The sequence below is a fragment of the Trachemys scripta genome, chromosome 13 (genome assembly GCF_013100865.1).
Source record: "Trachemys scripta elegans isolate TJP31775 chromosome 13, CAS_Tse_1.0, whole genome shotgun sequence".
Lineage (NCBI taxonomy): Eukaryota > Metazoa > Chordata > Testudines > Emydidae > Trachemys > Trachemys scripta.
Genome location: NC_048310.1, coordinates 35,155,754 through 35,176,261, shown reverse-complemented (window position 1 = coordinate 35,176,261; position 20,508 = coordinate 35,155,754). Strand labels below are relative to the sequence as shown.

General features: G+C 44.7%; 1 protein-coding gene across 4 annotated transcripts in view; it reads right to left on the bottom strand.

Annotated features, from left to right (window-relative positions):
- Positions 1–20,508, bottom strand: part of NECAB2 (N-terminal EF-hand calcium binding protein 2) — a 366,975-nt gene that overhangs the window by 59,983 nt on the left and 286,484 nt on the right. For all 4 annotated transcript variants that reach the window (XM_034788644.1, XM_034788645.1, XM_034788643.1 and 1 more), the window contains one exon: positions 5,060–5,196. In XM_034788644.1, the coding sequence (XP_034644535.1) occupies positions 5,060–5,196 (137 nt within the window). The remainder of the gene's footprint in view (positions 1–5,059; positions 5,197–20,508) is intronic.

Genomic DNA, 20,508 nt, shown 5'->3' with positions numbered 1-20,508 from the left:
GGAACAGTAGAAAATGCTACATTCTGTCATATCTAGGGCCTGATTCTCATGCCTGTCAAGTCTAGGGTTGCCATATTTCAAGTTCCCAAATAAAGGATGCTGCCGGGACGGGGGGGAAACTGGGTGGGTGGGTGTGTACTGGAAGGGGGTATTTGGGGGTGGTGGAGGGATGTGTGTATTGGTAGGGGGTGTTTGGGGGTGGTGGAGGGGATGTGTGTACTTGGGGAGTATTTGGGGGTGGTGGAGGGGTGTGTGTGTGTGTACTGGGAGGGGTGCTGGAGGGATGTGTATGCTGGGAGGGGGTATTTGGGAGTGGTGGAGGCATGTGTGTGTACTGGGAGGGGTGCTGGAGGGGTGTGTGTACTGGGAGGGGGTATTTGGGGGTACTGGAGGTCAGTCCACTCAGTCACCCTCCTTTGACATACTTGAGAGTGTTCGGAATGCAAATATGGTGGCTATGGTCCATTATTGTTGTCAGTGGCTTCTGATATCAAGTGGAAGTAAGACTGCGTTGAGTGTCTTCCGCTTACATCATGCACAAGCAGACAGAGAGCTGAACATAGTTCTCAATGGTCAGCGAATAAAGCATGATTCACACCCAGTTTATCTACGGGTCACACTGGACAGACCTCTTACATATTGTGATAATCTTACAAAGACAGCGACTAAGGTCAAAACACGCAACAACCTGCTTGGAAAACTGTCCAGAATGACATGAGGCACCAACACCCAAATGTTACATACTTCAGCCTTGGCACTCTGTTACTCAGCGGCGGACTATTGCACTCCAGCGTGGGTTCGCTTGCCTCACACAACGAGGATCAACGCACAATTTAATTCCACCATGCATATCATTTTAGGCACACTTAAATCTATTCCTCTACCACGGTTATTGGTTCTCTGCAATATTCCTTCGCCCAGTGTTCACAGAGAGGAAAGTGTAGCAAAGCTCGTGACAAAATTGTGTGATATGCCACATCTACTGCTAATTAAAGACTTGCTTAATGCACCATATGGTCATCTGCCCTCATGTCACCCGTTCTGGATAAGTTTATTGGGTGAGGGATTTACAGTAAAGGACATGGTTCGCAGAGAAAGTGACAAATAATTATCTTGTCTCGGACCTCACTCAATGTCAACCCGGGTTTGATTTACTGCAAAGGCAATGGAGCCTTCCAAACCAGTTTCGTACTGGACATGGAATTTGTGCTGCAGTGGAATTTCGGTAGCGTTTTAGAGACAGTCCACTATTTCAATGTTGGCAGCCATGACATGTAGTGTTGAGGACTGCAAAATGACTCCATTTCCTGGAGATCTTCCTGCCTTGAACATCATTGATAAGAACACTGTGTCTTGGCTTGACCGGACTGCATATGCCAAATAAATAAATAAATACTGGTGTGAGTGGGGCTGTTGTAGAGGAGGAAAGACACAAAGAGGGGAAGGGGATAGAGTATCAAAAACAACAGAAAATTTAACCCAAAAGTTTGTTACCCAAAGCACAGGAAAATGAGTTTCTGAATGACTGTGTCCCCCAAACTGCACTGCTTCCAAAACTTTAAAGAGCTTTTCTTCTAGCATTCTGCACCCAGCAGGTACTCTTGTTTTAATTTGCAACATCTGATATACTGCCAGCATGATGACAGAATGTGCTGGAGAACATCTGACCCTCACAAAGCCAGTTTTCATCTCGGTTGGTGCTAGCATGTGACATATTTACATTAAAAACCATAAAAAAGGAAAAAAATAAATCTCTTCTATTAATTAAAGGCAACCAGGCATGAAATACTGATGCCCCCACATTTCTACAATTAGTGAGATTATCTTTAAACTCTTTTTTCACCAGGTGTTTGTCACCTTGCTGGAGGCTCCCGTTCTGATCTGCCAAACCATCTGATTCCCAATATAAGAACCTGTACTCATAAAAGACGGGACCTGTTGTTTACAGTCAAAGTGCCAATCTATTGTTCTGTTAGAAGGTAAGCACATATTTGTGTATGGTCAAACATGCATCTACTCTACTCTTTCTCATGTGCCAGTGCAGATCCCAAATTTGGGAACATACATAAGATTGTGTTGGGCTAAGTAGTGGCCTGATTTTCAGAGGTGCTAAGCACTGGTAGCTTCCATTCAAGTGAACAGGAGTTGCCAGTACTCTGAAAAGCAGGTGATAGGTGAACATTTGTACACCTGTAGTCCTGCAACCAAAAGGGCCAAGAAGTGAAATGTAAACTAGGGAATATTTTAGCCTTTCAACATCCATGAGCATTAACTGATTTTCTCCAAGTGACTCAAAGAATTGGAAACTTAGAACAAAATGTTCCCCTCTGGTTATCATTGTGCACCTTGACTTAGCTCTTCTGCTCTGCTCTCTCTATGTGCCAATGGAGCTCCATGGAGATACAAGAGAAAAATATTGCCCTTCGCAACTGAATAATTTCCTCTTTATTATCTTCACACATGTAGAATCCTGGCATTAGAAACCCATTTGGATAGCAGCTCATGTACTAAACTCCACTGGGTGACCAAATATGAAGAGATAACCGTCTATATGTGGAGGGATTCATAAGAAATACAAGGACAAATACATCCCTGGAGTACAGAAATGATTTCAGAGGAAGCTGCAGCAGAGATTGAACTGACCCAACGTCCTTTGGTTTTTACGTTTCTTACAGTGATTTAGTAGTATGTTCAGAGCAGGGCCGGCTCTAGGCACCAGCAAAAGAAGCTGGTGCTTGGGGAGGCACATTTTTAGAGGCGGCATGGCAGGAGCCAGAAAGCCACCCCTGCCGCCCCTAAAAATGTGCCCCGGCCGCCCTAGCTCACCTCCGCCGCTGCTCGCCCTCCCTCCCAGGCTCTCAAACCTGGGAGGGAGGGGGAGATTCCGAGCGGCTGCAGCGTGCGAAACAGCTGATTCGCGCGCCGCTGCTCCCCGTCCCTCCCAGGCCCTCAAGCCTGGAAGGGAGGGGGAGATTCCAAGTAGCTGCAGCGCGCGAAACAGCTGATTTGCGCGCCGCTGCTCACCCTCCCTCCCACGTTTGAGAGCCTGGGAGGGAGGGGGAGACTCTGAGTGGCCGCGGCGCGGGCGCCGCTTCTCCCCCTCCCACCCTCCTAGGCTTGAGAGCCTGGGGGGAGGAGGCAGGGCTGGGGATTTGGGGAAGGGGCAGAGTTGAGGTGGGGCGGGGGGTAGGGAAAAAAAAAAAGGGGGGGGGGGGGGGGGCGGCCAAAATTGTTTTTGCTTGGGGCGGCAAAAATCCTAGAGCCGGCCCTGGTTCAGAGTAATGATTGGCAGAGGGTATATGCAACTGGAAATCTCAATTACTGATACGTTTACTTTGGCATAAATATTGCTCACAAATTAAATGGGGAAAATAAAGCCGGAGTTTTAAAATACTATTTTATTAAAGGGCAGTTTTCTCTGCTTTAAAAGTTGAACTAAAAGCGGTCTCATTTAAAACAGTTGAAACAGTATCTCAGTCCTATAAATCTTCAACAGATTGAAAAAAAAATCTGCCCCATCGACACCTTCTCACCCTGCTGGTTTTCATACATATCAGGAGAAAAGAGCTTCTGATTTCCCCTAGACTGTTTCTATGGCAACCTGTTTTGGTTACAGTAAGTGAGCTCATTACTCCAAGGAGTTGCATGACATTGACACCCAGGAACTCTCTATGTTAAGTTTCAGGCTGTGCTTCAGGGTATCTCTTATATTTGTCTTGACTTATACTTTAAAAAAGAAAACCTGAAACCCTTCTTGTCCTCCATCTTTTACCGTCAGGTCAGAGGGCACTAAATTGTTCTATGCAGATTATGAAAAACTGCTCAGGACTTCAAATGTCCACCAAGTGACACTTAACACTTGGACACCTCTCAAGTTCCCCTGCACACAGAAGGCTGGCCACTGGAAGTCTATGGTTATCCACTCGAGACCTCCTCAAGACCCTGGGTAAATATGAATCTGGGCATGATTTGGGGTGCTCTACTAACCTGTGGTGGACATGTGTAAGTGCTGGAGACTAAATAAAGTAGAAGCTTTGAGTGAAAGCATTTTGTTTGCCTGCTTATATCAACTATCTATTGGCCGTACGACCGTCTGCCCTCTGATTTATTTCCTGATGCCTCCTCGCAAAGAGTAAAGTTACCAAGAGCGTTGGGTTCAGCAACATGCCGGGTAGCAGCTCCTGAGATCTTTTTAAAAATCATTACTTATTTATAAACAGACGGCAAGGGATGCTGTCAAGGTAGATGAGGTCTCAGCCATGACCTGCATTTTTATTACATTTATTTGCAAGTGCCATTCAATTCTGTGCTAGCAACTGCTTCAATGCTATTTCTTTCCTTATGGAAGATTAATGCCTGCAGTGCAGTCCTCAGCAGTAGCTCAAGTTTCCAAGCCAATGTGCACAGTCCAACAACACCAAAAGAAGCTACCTTGCACAGCTCAGTGCTTGCATGCAATCCCAATGGCCAGAATTTGGCAGGCCCTTGTGTGGGTGTGGAGGAATCAGAGACCCCTCTTCCTTCATTCTTCCCTGCAGTACAGGGGCCTATTCACTGCAATCTCCTTGCTTTCCTAAGCTCGGGACCTGTCTCACACGCTGGGACACAAGCTATCTTGAAAGAGATGGAGTGAGACGGTGAGGGCATGCCCCGAGCACTGGCCAGCTATGGAGAGGAAGATGTGCTATTCTCCCTAGCACACTGGGATGGACCGCCCTGAGGTCTGAAGTGGTGTCTGGCCTCCTGGTGCTGGCCCTCTGTGTAGGGCTGAACATCACAATTTTCACTCTTTGAAGCATATTTCCAACTTATCAAAATTAAAACTTTGTTTCCTACTTCTAGTTTGAGCTTCTAGTTTCACTTGTCTGCTTGTTCCATGATACACTATGAAATAAACCGTGTTTGAGAAAAGTGGCTACACCAGTTCAAGACACAGAATACATAAACATTCCCCAGCAGCACCAGGGTAGTAAAAAAGGCGGGTTAACAAACAAAACAGATTAGTCTATTAGAGCAGCAGTAGGGTGCAGAATGCAGAGGACAAGAAGATACTACCAACCTGATCTGATTGGTTTGCTCATCAATGGCATCAACAGCACTCTCCACAGAGCTCAGCAGAGACTGGATCTGGTTGGCAGTCTCCTTCAATAGGAAACGGGTCACAAACTGGTCCACGTTGGTCCCTCTTTCGTACACCTGAAAAGAAAGGCGCAGAGTTCTGTGATAAAGTGCCAACGACTTGGGGGGGAAAAGCATCTGTAGAAACTGGCCCCCAGGAATCTTGCTCCTTTCACCTAGAGTGACCAGATGTCCCAATTTTATAGGAACAGTCCCAATATTCGGGGCTTTGTCTTAGAGTCACCTATTACACCTCAGCCTCTATCCTGATTTTTTAGACTTGCTATCTGGTCACCCTATTCTCCACTCTCTAGGCCGCCTTCTCCTACTGGACATAAATGGAATGTATGATCATTCTCAGCAATTTCCATCTAAGTGATGGGGCAAATGCTCACAGAAGAGTCCACATAATTACACTGTGGCCTTTTCATCTCAGATTTTGTTTATGGCAATTTCTAGATAGAGCTCACTTTGCGCATCTCAAGGTGTGACACTGGCTTGCAGAAAATTCATCCCTGTGAATGCTGAGCGCAGGCCCAAATGTAATACCAGGAATGGAAAGTTCCCAGTGAAATATATTGCTATAAGATAGGTTCAATGGAAGCTTCATGACAGGATTATGGGGGAAAAGAGGCTGTTTGGTTTATGCTAGTCATGTGCTGAAATTCTGAAATAACGTAATGACCTATTTAAAATAAAAATGGAAAAAGTTACATTATTCTGATTAACTAGAGTCTTTCTCCACGTTTTCTTTTCTAAATTACTGAATATATCCAGGAAATGTATATCTGTTTGATGAGCTGGGTATATCCATATGGGTGTCCAAGTACCTGGTTGCTGTGTGTAAAAACAGTAATTTCTGGGTGTTACTTCAATTGCCAAAAAACTTTTTCTTCTGACTTCCCTCTCCAACCCGTGCAGCCATCTGACTGGCAGTTATCTGAATGGGTATAATAGCCTCTCTAGATACAATTGTGGATTCCTCATTCTTTGCTCTCTTCACAGCCTTCTGCAATTGCCCTGATGCTTGTGCAACTGGTGTGGTTCTTATGCCCCAGCCAAGTCTTTGGGAACCCATGCTGGATGTGCAGACCTGCTTGTGCACAGAGAAAAGGGGCAGTGCTATTTCTTGTCCCAGTCTAGAACACACGCAGGGGAAGGGCCAGTACCTCTGTCCTCCCTCAAAGGGGTACCCTGCAGCCATAGAAGCAACTAAGCTTCTGTGGACCTGAGGATGCAGCAGTGGCTTAAAGAGGTTCTGTCTGTAGCCATCTTGTGACTTGGGATGGGAAGCATCCTGACCCCTCCTCCCCATGCGAATTTCCCAGTGCACAGCCCGGTTACTAGAGCTGTATAATGGGAGAAGCATTTGTCCAGGAAAGAGCAGAACCCATCTCCTCTCCTGTTAGTTAATTGGGGCGGACAGCAGAAGACAATGCAGCTGTCACCCTGGGAAACTGATTAGTTTATTGCAATGCGAACGGGCACCGCGGGGAAAGGGGTGCTGCACAAGAAGTGCCAGGGCTGCCCAGAGGATTCGGGGGGCCTGGGGCAAAGCAATTTCGGGGGCCCCTTCCATAAAAAAAAGTTGCAATATTATTTAATACTATATTCTCGTGGGGGCCCCTGCGGGGCCCGGGGCAAATTGCCCCACTTGCCCCCGCCCCCCAGGCGGCTCTGAGAAGTGCTCACAAGGCAGCACTTGCAAGCATTGAATCCTTTCAATGGATTGGGTGCTGTAATTTCCCTGCCCTTTGGAACAGTGATTTATAGGCTTGCAATGATATGCCATGGATCTCCCCAATTTAACTCAAATACATATATAACAGTCTGCATCTTCCCCCCCCCTTGCCGTAATCACTTATCTCAGTGGCACATGGGCAGTGCTGATACAGTTACAGAGTCTGTCACCATTTCCAGTACAAATATACCTCCCTTCTCCAAGGGGTTCCAACCCAGCTGTATCCATTTGCTTTGATCTGACACTTGACGTATAAGGTCTCAACCTGGGAGTATAAATTGCTCCATCCCCCAATTCCCCCATGAAGTGACATTAAACTCAGTTCTTGGTCCACTTGTTCCTGGAGGGCCTCAGACTGAGGGGCCTTTGGGCATGAGGTAATTCTCTGTGCATAATTTGCTGTCGCTTTCTGCTTCCATAACACTTTTATTGTGGTCAATATCTGTTCATCAAGCAGAGAAATGTGTCAGAGGGGATGAATGAATATTGTCTTTTAAGTTACATTCTGCAGACCAGTAGCCTAAATGTTGTGTTGGGACTTATGTTTAATACCTAAAATTCAAATTATGGTTGGATAGTGCACATGTGACTTTTCCAGTGGTTTTACATGCACTGCGTTCCCTAACCAGCATTGCCAACTCTCCCAATTGCATCATGAGGCACGTGCCTTTGGCCAGATCTGGTGCCGGTCTCACTATGGTGCAAGATGCTACCACCCTTGTGTGAATTTCAGCCCTGCCTTGGAAAAAAAATCCTTCTGATTGGCTGCCTTCCTCACTTGCCCCACCTACTGGGGAAGAGCAGCCAATTAAGGATGCTGCAGGATACAGTCAGAACATTTCCCTCTTCCCTCAGGCCCAAAGGGAGTGTCTCTGTGGGGGGAGAGGGAACAGCTGACATCATTCTCAGGGGCGGCGGGGGAAGTGGGGGTAGAAGGAGCAGCCCAGCAGCACAGGAGCTAGTGAACAGGAGTGGCTAACAGGGGAGTTTTGTGAGTGAGCTCTTCAGGTGAAGGAGGAGCGATTACGTGACGTTTCAGAAACGTTCATGAGGAAGTAAATGTGACGGGTTGGATCACAGAAACCCCCTGGGAGCTGCCACCCAATGTGCCCAGACTACCTCTGCTCCTGCTTTCTCTGCCAGCTCAGGACTCCTACACCCTGTCTTGCTGAGCCAGACACTCCCGTCTGCTCCAACACAGACCCAGGGTCTGAACCACGTGCCCCAAAGCTGCAGGTTTACCTGAAAGCAGCTCACAGAAGTGCGCTTGTCTTTAACACTCAGATGCCCAACTCCCAATGGGGTCTAAACCCAAATAAATCCATTTTACCCCGCATAAAATTTATGCAGGGTAAACTCATAAGTAGTCTTGGCACATCAGTTGGCAGTTCCCAAGGGGGTTTCTGTGATCCAACCCGTCATAGGTACCTTAGAAACAAGATATAGGGGGCCCATTTTTACAAGTGACTGTGAAATAAGTACCCCAAAATAAGTCTCTACTGTACATATAGCGCTAAGGTAATTGCACAGCAATCTTGTTTATCTGAATGCATAAATCACCAGTTGGACACAAATGACTATTTGTGAATGCCAAAAACATTCCATTTGCATGAAAATCATTAGGCTTGCAATTGTGTGGGAGCATTTCTGAAAATCTGGACCACTCAGACATGATCTCGTTTGTGATCTTTTTCTACATGAGCCATTGATTTCTTAGCTCCCTGAGGATGACAGCCTGGCATTTCCAAAAAAAAAAAAATACTCAGACGCTTGCATTTTTACTTTTCTTTAAAAGAATTTATATTTTTGAAGTGAAGAGTTGAAGGAGGACTAAGCTTAGTGAGGAGTTTTATGATTCATTAATTTCAAAATCGACTGCACTTTGAAAGTAATTACTTTCCAGGGCTTAAATGTCATTTTTATTGAGATTTTTATTTTAAGACATTGGCATCTCTGGGTAATGTTATTGGCTTGTTAAGATCATTTGAAACACAAGCACAGCATTTGAGTTCAATAACATTGGGACTGACTGGATGAGAACACATTCGTCAGTAAAAATAATCTCCACCAGGTCAACTGGTAGGTATTTAAATACCTGATTCAACTGGATGGCTCAGGGGACACTTGAAAGGCTATGGAGTTCTGGGCTGTGAGGCTGCTGGTCTGAAACCAAACCAATCTGAAGGCTGTTTGGTGGTTTCACTTTAGTCCCCTCATCATAAAAAAACACCACCACAATTGGCATCCAGTCTCAGCCGAAGAATCAAGAACTAAATGTACGTGGACATGAGACTGAATTCTCCGCCCATCTACAGAGGTAGCCAGGCCCTCTAGAAGATGCATACTGTCAGGGCAAGATGGGCAAGCTGAGAATACTCTGCTCCTCCCAGTGTTCTGTCAGGGGAAAAAGAGAGGCTATCATTCAGTGTAGCTGTCAATTCAGCGCCTTCACCTGCCCTACAGTCACTTATAAAACTGGCTGGTTTACATTAGTGCAGTTTGGAAACAAGACACTTTTAAACCACTTAGTATTCTTGAAAAAAGAACAGAAGTACTTGTGGCACCTTAGAGACTAATACATTTATTTGAGCATAAGCTTTCGTGGGCTACAGCCCACTTCATCAGATGCATAGAATGGAACATATAGTAAGGAGATATATATATACACACATACAGAGAACATGAAAAGGTGGGAGTTGTCCTACCAACTCTAAGAGGCTAATTAATTAAGAGAAAAAACATTTGTAGTGATAATCAAGATAGCCCATTACAGAGTTTGACAAGAGGTGTGAAAATACTTAACATGGGGAAATAGATTCAATGTATGTAATTCTTGGTATCCCCTTCACTGTCATCCTGACTGTGGGCAATCTTAGATCATTACATACGCTCCATTACTACGGTATAGGAGTGCCTCTGGTCTACCGATCAGCTTTCTCTCCAGCACATATCCTAATGTGCCTATTGTGTGGTATCTAAGGCAATGTTCCTGGCAAAAAAGTGTGTGCGTGTGTGTGTATGAGAGAGTGCGCGCAGTGGGATAACTGAAACTAGGCAAGGTCAACACTATGCCCACCGGCTGGAAGTTGACCTTGCCTCGTGAACCTCACAATAGCGCTCCAGTGGCTTGCCTCCACTTGGATTTTACAGTGGGATAACCAGCTGTCTGGGAGGCAGTACCAGAGCCAGATCCCACAGCCTAGAATGCCCTGCCTTGTAGAGTCTTCTCCTGACCTCCTTTGAAAGCCTGACACAAGGAGACGCAGAGGGGTGGAAGATCATCCATGTGATCATTCGTCACAAGGAGGACTCCAGCATAGATGAAGGAGAAGAGCATTCCAGAGATGTTGGCTCTTGGCAGAGAGAGCCATGCCTTTTCTCATCTCTAAATGAAGATGTGGGACAGTCACCAGTTCCAGCCCTCCCATCTCCATTGCTGAAACAGGATTAAAGACAATCTCTCATCTGATCTTGTCCCAGGGCTGGGTTCCACTTCAGCAGAGACTACAAATGCTACCAGACTGGCAGGGGGTTTGGTGATGCTCACCAATGACTCGGATAAGACTAATACACACACACACACACACACACACTTTCACTATCTGATCCCAGTGGGTTTTGAGCCCAGATCTCCTAAGAAAAAGTTCTGTGCACTAAGATACCATCTATTTATGGTACCATCTATTTATGGTGTGATTTTTAAAGCTGCCAAAAGGACTGGATCACCAATTCCCATTTAAGTAAATGGAAACAGTGTGATCCCCCAAGTGGCTATGAAAAATCTTAGCTCTCTTTTCGATCTGTAAAGGTATCAATAAGCACCCATCCCATGCGCTAGCCCCAAACATGCACCAGTATAATGCATATAAAATATATTTAGCAGACTAGCTTGTCTTCATTAATAGCAATTAAGTAACTATGAAGGAGTGCAAGAAAACACACCAATTTACTAAATAAAAGCTATTTACATGTTCCTCACTAAGATACCTCCCCTAATTTCTAAGAGTCTGATTCAGTTAGCCACCCCTACCCTCTGAGTATTTTAGGTTCTGAGAGATGGAAGCCCTGAATAACTTCAAAATGTCATCCAACTGGAAATGAAACTACAGACGTTTCCTTGGGTGCTGCTCACACATTAGAATAGCTTCCTTTGGGGATCCGCTCTGATCTCCTCTGATCTCTCTGTCCTTTAAGCTTCTCGCCCTTTTATCTGTTGCCCAACTGGGACTGAAGATGTATTTGAAGCCAAGATCACCAAATGACAAGACTGTTTGCTCTTGACAAGCTTCCAAGATGTTTGTTTTAGCAGCAGCACTTTATAATTGAGGTAAAGTTGCCTCAGACATCTGTCCTCCTCTTTCAATCTACTCTCCATTAGGAAATCTTCAAACTTCCAGCCGTGATTGTTACGCTGGTTACTACTATCCAGTATATTTCATGTACTGTAGAAAAGAGTCATGCCAGGTGTTCCCAAGATTAAGGTGAATTGGAAGCATCAGAATGTTAATCTCAAACAAACACTGTCTTCAGGCCTCCTCTAATTGATGAGATGTGCAGGCCACCCCATCTCCAAATTGATCTCAACTTTGCAGAAAGGCACACAATTTACAGGTGCAATGCAGCATTTGCAGAGCCCATTAAAGGGCATTCTTATTTGTATTAGCACCTAAAGGACCCAGTCAAGATACAGGCTCCATTGCAATATGTATTATACACAGTAAGAAAGAGTCCATACTTCAGAGAGTTTAAAATCAAGAGAAGAGATCAACACCACCCACATTTTACATATAGGGAGCAGAGGGTGGAATTTTCAGAAAGTCTCGAGATCCATAACTGCAGCCAAGTTTTCAGAAGAATTCATCTCCCAGTTTAGGCATTTCAGAAAGTGAGCAGATTTTCAAAAGAGCTCAGCACAATTCACACTGAATTCTTTTGAAAATCTAGTCATACGTGTCACAATGTTCTGGGTGTTGAGCACCCAAAAAAAACCCTGTCCATATTTAGATGCCTAAATGGGAGCTGAGCTGTCCTGAAAATCTGCCCCTAACTGGGGACGCTGAGCCCTTGAAAATCCAATCCCCCAGGATTTGCCTATGGTCATACAGGAAGCCTGTGGCAGAAGCAGGATTTCAACTCACATCTCCTGAACCCCGGTCTAATGCCTTGACCACAAGACCATTCCCCGTTTCATGCAGCCTTGGCACTAATGGACCATAGCAAGCAAACCTCTGGGTTATCAAACCTCATGTGCAGTATGCAACACAGTATTAAAGAAACCCTATGAAAGACATTCAAGGTCTCCCTGAAATAAATACTTTCAGTGGATACTAGTAATAGCCAACATTTTGAAGAGCAGTTGAATTTTAATGAAAAACTTGCAAAGAGGTGAAATTTAAACACAGTTCTGTCTTTTGTATTCCCAATGGTAACTGCAGGAAAGCAGCATCTTTGTTTCTTCAGGTTGTAGCAACCTGCGTGGCACTTGTAGGGATGAGCACAGGTTGCAGGAGGGAAGATTTCAGGTGAGAACTAAACAGAAGATGAAATTTTTAGGGAACCAAGATTACATTTTCACACAAATACCTTACACAAATAAAGGAGGAGAAATGCAGAAAATATGAATCCATAGCAGAGATTTCCTTCAATGGAACCAGTTCACCATGAAGTTAATTAAAAAAAAGTTTTGCTATTCCTACTTGTTGTACTAACACATTTCTTTATTAGCAGTAATTATAGCAAATCTAGTCTTTGGGAGCAAAATACTTTGAGGCATTATCTGTTTTACACGTTGCTAATCTTAGGGATTTTCTTTTTAAGAAAAAGTTTATTTAGAGAGGAAATTTTTAGAAAGTACCCTGCTTTCATATGTGGTTTGATTCAAAGCCCAATGGAAAGACTCATTGTCTTGAATGCGTTTTGGATTATGTACATAGCGCTTGACATTTTCAAGCACTAGATTGTTCTGGCTTTTGTCTGATTATTAATTATTTGTATTACAGTAGCACCCGGCGGAACCAATTGAGATGAGGGTTCCAGTTGTGCTAGGTGCTATACAGATACATAAATAAGGGCAGTCCCTGTCCCAAATCTTACAATATAAATAGACAAAACAGAGAAAGGGAAGGGCAAAGTGACTTGCTCAAGGTCACATAGAAGGTCAGTGGCAGAGCCAGGAACAGAACCAACAGGTCCTAATTTCCAGTTCAGTGCTGCTATTTACTAGACCATGCTACCTCCAAAGTAGTTTGGGTTATGTTTGTATTCTGGTTCTTTAGCAGCATTACTGTTTGTATTTGCAGCATTACATTTTGTATTATTTGGAAAGATATTTAAATGCCACCACGATGAATGTGAGAACAGAGAAAATTAACAAAGTAGTTCAGTAGAAAGGGGGAAATGAAACTTAGGACTCCTGGCATCTGCTCCTAGCTTTTCCAGTGATTTGCTATATAATGTTGGGTAAATTATTTCACTTCCTCACTCATGAAATTGGCATGACAATACTAACAACCTACCCTGAAAGGGTGCTGCAAGATAGAATTGCTTAGACCTTGGATGAAAGACACTACAGAAATACCAAACTTTATTTTAATCACTGCATTTACAAGGAAAAGACAACTCTTTGAAAACAGTCATTTTTCTTTACCCGTGGAAATGTATGAGTCTAACACACTGCTCATAAACACAATTTCCACCTCTTCCTGTTTTATTGCGATGGGTAAAACTGACACACTCAACTTGTTTTTAGAATAAAATGGAATTAACACAATTAACATTGATTTAATGAGATACTACATGCCAAAACACCCTTTAATCCATGTGGGATAGGCTCATTACAATAATTTCAATGAAACTGCATGGACTAAATTGGATTCATTGGCACATCTCATGCTCACAACAGATAAGGCATGAAATGGTTTTTCACAGAGAAATGAAAGCATGAAGACACCACGGGTTTTGTTATATTATGTAGGGCTTTTCAGACGTCACTGGTTTGCTATCAATTTGAAGGAGTTGGTTCATGTAATTGAATGTGTCATTTCCAGATGCTGCCAGCTATTTCCCCAGGCACGTATTGACTTTACAAAACAAAAGCAAAGGTGGGAAAGCAGGCAGAATGAGATGAGAACTGCATTAGGGTTTGTAACCTGGAACTTGGGTTGGATGTATCAATTAGGTGCTACGGCACATTAAAAAATAGTACACGTCTTGTCATGGGAATTCAATAACTAGTGAAAGAATTGATACAACGTGCTTAGCACCTCCCCACCACTCCTGTGTATTATGTCCGCTAGTGCCCACAATGTGTTAAACACAATCCTAATAGATAACAATCCCCTCCCCCCATTTTTTCCATGTGGACTGTGAATTTCCACAAAGTTTAAAGAGAGGGAGGATCACAGTGGAAAACTTCAAGGCTACTGCCTTAAGAAACTTGCAAAGAGAGGAGAGTGCCGTATCAAACAAGCTCTGAATATTTACAGAGGGAGCCCTCTTCTGTTCTGCACATATTGGCTCAGTCACAAACACTCTTTATTCAGCAAGTCATTAAAATATGCCAGCTGCCTGGCTGGACTCAGGGTAATTAAAACATACCAGATGCTGGGCCAGATTTGGGGTCTTTCAGCTTGATGAAACAAAGAAACTGAAACATTTGCGAAGGCAGCCATCTCCTCTCCCTCAGAGAAGTTTCCTAGAGCTGGTGACAAATATTTGAGACCAGCAATGATTCTACCCCACTGTTCCTTCAACAAAGCCCACTCTGTCTATGGTTCTAACGTCCCCCAGATTCAAGCATGAAAGGGTGTTGCTCTTATTTGAAAATAAAGGTGGTTTGAGATAAGAGATAATCAATCAATGACAAATAGCCTCCTGTCTGGGAAAATCCCTGAGAATTATTTCCTGCCCTTCCTGACAGAGATACCCACTAAAACTAGGATTTCTTTCTGCATACAGAAGCACCCCAGTTATTCCTAGATTAGACATAGGAGAGAAAAATCTTGACTTTTAAAGATAGTCTCTGAAAATATAAAGCAGACACTCTAGCAAAAAAATTATAAAACATTCCATTGCTCTTTGGTTCAAGAAAAATTCTAACTCTGTGCTTTCAATAAGAGTCAGATTGTTCTCAGACAAACAGGAGCATGGAGCCTTTAAGGCAAGTTATTCTGCTGTTAAAAAGGCTTGATCTTACACCGTTAAAGAGAGTTTGTCCATTGACTTGAATGGTAGTAGAATCCATCCCTAAATAAACAAGATGCTTTTCCCACACTGGGGACAGAGATTTACAAGATCTTCAAACCACAATATCCCTTGCATTTCAGGAAATATGCTTCTGTTTAAAGCACTGGACGATTTTCCCATTTCCTACCAAATCACCAATATGACTTTAGAGCTTGCAGGGGGCTGTGCCAAAGAGCTGTATATTTAGGGTCAGATATGCAAAATGTTTAGGTTGCAAATAACCATGGGGCCTGATTCCCCTCTCCCTTACAATAGGGTTACCATATTTCAATACTGTAAAAAGAGGACACTCCACAGGGCCCTGGCCCCGCCCCAACTCCACGCCTGGCCCCACCCCCAATTCCACCCCTTCCCGCCCAAACTCTGCCTCCTCCCCAACGTCCCCGCCCCAACTCCGCCCCCTCCCCTGAAGACCCCGCATTCCCCCTCCTCCCTCCCTCCCGCCCCCCCCCCGGCTTCTGCTGCGCTGGGGAAGTTGCTTCGGCCCCCCGCTGCGGTGGAGAGCGGCGGGAGCCGGGAAAGTTGGAGCCCGGGGAGGAGGCAGTCCCCTTACCATGCCTCCCTATTTTCCCAGACATGTCTGGCTTTTTGGAAATTCCTCCAGGACAGGGATTTGAGGACCAAAAAGCCGGTCATGTGCGGGAAAATCCAGACGTATGGTAACCCTACCCCAGAGCCGCCTCCTGCCCGCCCGCCGGACCCCCCAGGCCTCACCCCAGAGCTACCCGCTCTCCACAGGGCCCATCCTCAGCCTTCTCCTGCCTCAGTGCCCCCTCTCCTGAGAGCCTGCCCTCCACAGGCCCCCCACTCTCCACAGCCCCTGCCTCAGAGCCCCCCACCCCCTCCCATAGCCCCCTACCCTCAGAATCCCCCCCACCTCAGAGTCCCCCACCCTTCACCTCCCTCAGGGGAGCCTCCACCCTGCTCCCAGCCGGATCCAGCAAGGCTGCGGCAGCTCAGGCTGCGGGAGGCGCTGCAGTGTGGGCACTTCCCAGGTGGGGAAACTCAGGCTCCCGGGAGCCGCCGCCGCCGCACGCCGAGAAACTTTCCCCTGCGCCGGTACCCGCTCCTGGGCAGCAGCTCTGCCGGGTGGGGGAGGCAGCCCCGGCTGCACAGACTGCTGGCGGGGGGCTCCTTGCACGGCCGGGACAGACTGAGGCTCTGCCGGGGGATGCTCGGAGGAGGGAGAAGCGGCCGCGGGTCCCCCGCACCAGCAGCTGGCTGAAGAGACGTCACCGCTCCTAGCCGTGGGGCGCAGGATTGCAGCAGCACGGGGGGTTGCAATCCGCAGGCTGAGCGAGCTGACACCCCAAGAGGAGAGGGGGCAGTGGGTAGGGTTATCATACATCCGTATTTTCCGGACGTTTTTATATATTTAAAAAATCCTCCCGGACGGCAATTAACAACTGAAAAGCTGGATATGTCCGGGGAAATACGGACGTATGGTAACCCTACCTTACAACAGTTTTAATCTGGTATAATTCCATTGACATCAATGAATCAGTGCAATAATCTTACATTTTTTTTGCATGTATTGTTAACACAATTACATATGAAAATTGCATGCCCAAGTAGCATGCATTTGGTGCAAAAATGCATGTAACCATGCATAACTAGTCATTCAGGCAAAACGATTGTGCATTTGTGTGCCTAAAGTTTTTAAAAATTTGATTCGATGTGGGTCATGCACTCTTTGTGCAGTGCCATTAGGGCAGATACTTGTAAATCTCAGTGATAAGGACACCACACAAAAAAGACAGGATAAATTGCTTTTAAGAATCTTCCTGATCTTCATGTTTTCTAGCTAGTGTTAGCAATATTTTAGCAGTGCTTGATCATAGACATCATAACAGATCATTGTCTAGTGTACAGTCTTCAGAATACACAGCCATAATGGAATCATTACCAAGAATGTTGTTTGGCACTACAGAAGAAAATGGCAAAAGGTAATCTGGAAGATCATTTGGAACATTAACAGGGTAGAGTATTTGAAACCCACAGATAACTGTGCTGTACAGTACCTTGTTGTGTTATGCATGGAGGAACAGAGGCTCCCCTGTATGGCCAGTTGACCCATTGTCATCTGCACAGCCATCCACAAAGGGCCTTGAATGATGTAGAGGTTCTTATGGGGGCTTTCCTATGCATCTAGGTAAGTTTCACCCAATACTACTAAGAAACTAAAAACAGCATTGCCAGAAAGATCCTCATCTGCCCTCATTACTTCTTCACCTTCTAGTAACAAGACGTAAATTGCTTCCCACAATTGAGTCAAAGAAGCTGATCAATAATACTGTAGTACGGAGAAGGCAAGAATGTCCCATGTGTTAAAAAGCCTGGTGTGAATGGAAGCAGAATGCTCAAGTGCCCACAAGATACACAGGGTTAGTTGAATACTATAATCCTTGCAGACAAACACACAAAGAGATTTGGGGTGACTAACAGTTTAATGGGACAAAAACAACAAGGAGTCCCGGACTCCTTGTTGTTTTTGTGGATACAGTCTAACACGGCTACCCCCGATACTTGAGTTTAATGGGACCTTAGTGCCTTTGCACTATTTCTGCCAATGCAAGAACAGGCAAAGAGTTAGTGTCCATCTCAGCGAGCTCTGCTTTCCATTACCTTATCATTCTCCAAGGCATGTGAAAAAGACAGGAGCTCCTATTCACACATCATCAGTTTGCAGGGTTCCCGAGATGGCTTCAGTTCACCACCCAATGGATCTTTAGTTTGCTCGGCTCAACTTTTTCCAATGTCCTGCCATTAGGAACTCAGTTCTGCAAGGCACTGAGCATCTTCAAATGCCACTGACTTTACTGGGGGTCGAAGGTGCTCAGAACATGCAGAGAATGTTCAGCCTCTGGCCGTATTGGTCTCTATATTAAACTGTGCCAAAGGGGCCCCGATGTACTAGACATGGTGTAGCAAAATTTTGAAAATGACGTCTATCAGAAAAGATGTATATTTGGTTGGCTTTGTGCAGAGATGGGCCTAGAGCACAAAGTTCAGATCCTGATCTGAACTTTTCCAACATTTGAGGGTGTTCATTTCAGACCCATCTCTAGCTGAGGCTAATGCATGTGCAACAATGGCAATTTAAACCAAACACTACTAAGAAGGAGGATTTTAATCCTCAATAGTAGCTGTTCCAATAATCCAATCTAGGACCATATGTACTATCCATCTAGAGTGTATTGAATGAGCCCATAATCAGAGCTCTTAGCATTCATTAGTTAGATTCTCATTAAAGGACCCAGGACAAGCCCAATATATCTCCATTCATTTCTTCGTAGGATACCTGCCACATCTCTTCAGATTCACTCTGTGCAAGTAGCATGAGGCTTTCATTTATTGTGCTCAATCAGTGTCTTCTGCTTTCAATAACCAGCTGTTCTCCTCTATTGCTATGTACGGATTTCAGCTGCTGCACCTCACATTGCAGTTGACAACAAACACAAGGGAAGTATTACAGACGGGAAGTCCAGTGAGCGGAGTGGGCTAAAGTGGACCTTAAACTGGACAATATGGTTGACTGGATAGGCACCAGTCCTTATCCAACTATTCTTACTTCTACAGAGCTCAACACTGAACTGGGAAAGTCACAAGGGATGAATGAGGAAGCTTTTGAGGTGTGCTGAATATATATATCTTTTTAAAGCTTCTGTGGGTTGGGGTGCCACATGAGGTGCACGGGATTTTCCAAACACCACGTGAATCCTTGCTAGCAGACCATGCATTTCACATGCACATATCTTGCAAGCAGCCATGAGCCATGCACAAGTTGATGTCAGGAGTGGTGGGTGAGGACCTTGTGTTTGATGTTACTTACGTCCCTTCACATCCCCTTTGGTGCCGTTTTCCTGACAGGCACAGTTCATCAGTCCAGTTAACCAGGCCCTTAGAAAGTTTTTGTTTTTTCTATCAACCTTTTCCCACCTGTCTCTTTCGTATATGATTAGAGCTCAGCAAATACAAAGAGGGAGAGAGAAAGAATTAATTCTGGCAGCTTTCAGCAGAGCAAGGGCAGCACTGAACTGTAGGAAGACAGGCTTCCCTTACCTCGTATGCTGAGTTAGTGTAAAAGGATTTTAATAATCAGGGACAAATGATCAATACAGACTTGTGTTTTTGTTAGCTACTTTTAATTACTAAAAAAAGAGATGACAACAGAGTGTAGGCCCAGAGATATCACTCATTACAATTTATTTAAACACACTTTTGCGCAATTCAAATAATTGAAGTTCCATACACACACATTTCTCTTGGTTTATGACAAAGATTAACTAGGGTCTATTTCCATGGCAACCAAAGTAGTTCAGAGATCTCAGAAGAACAGAATGGGCTTCACATCCCCCACACCCCAGTTGAAAAGAAAAAAAGGAAACAATCCCAAACCCACTAATGCAAAAAAAAAAAAAAAAAAAAAAAGTTAATGAAGAAACTGGTTGAAAAGCCAATATCTTCTACTTCATCTCATAATAAAATATAATATCCAAACAGTCCCCTCAGGCCATCAATCGTTTATATCTGGCTACTGAGCTTTTTTAAAAAAATCCTCTGAGGAAAAAAAGGCCACATCTTATTCATAGCCTTCTTCCCCATAAATGAGCTTTTTCAAGCTGTTTGGAAAATCCTGTGCACCTCATGTGGCACCCCAACCCACAGAAGCTTTAAAAAGATACAGACAGACAGCACACCTCAAAAGCTTCCTCATCAGATGCCTCTCCTCTTTACCAAAATTAATCAAATCTCATCCAGCATCAAGCCCAGAACCTACAGAAAAGACCATGAAAATTCACAGGACTTTGTACCTTTAATTCAGAAGAGTCTCCATAGATCAGCATAACTACGGTGGTGGCAGCTACTCAAAGATGAAAATACAACTAGAAAGTCACTGAGACCTTGAGTACCATCTCCACCTTCATCAGAGAGTGGTTTATTGCCACCATGGAAAGAGAAGTAGTGTCCATGTAAACACATGTAACAATTATTGATTGTATTATAATAGGGCCTAGAGGCCCCAGCTGTGATATGAGCCCAGTTGTGCTAGGTGCTGTCTGGATACAGTGTGAAACAATCCCTGCTCCACATAATTTACAATTTAAACACACAAGCACACTGGACAAAGGGGGTAGGTGGGTGAAAGGATGTATTATTCCCATTTTACAGATACACTGAGAGACTATCCAGCTCCCTGATAAACCCAACCACACAGAGGGAGTCTGAGGCACAGCTGGGAACTGAGTGTGTAAAACAGAACAGATTTAAAGGGAGCTGCCCAGCAGCCTTCAGAGACATCAGGTGAGTAGCTGTTCAGAGGGCAGTGCACATCTAGGATTAGGGGATGTCAGGAGATGCATTAGCCAGGAACAGGTGATTGCAGATAGACAAGGTGGAAAGGT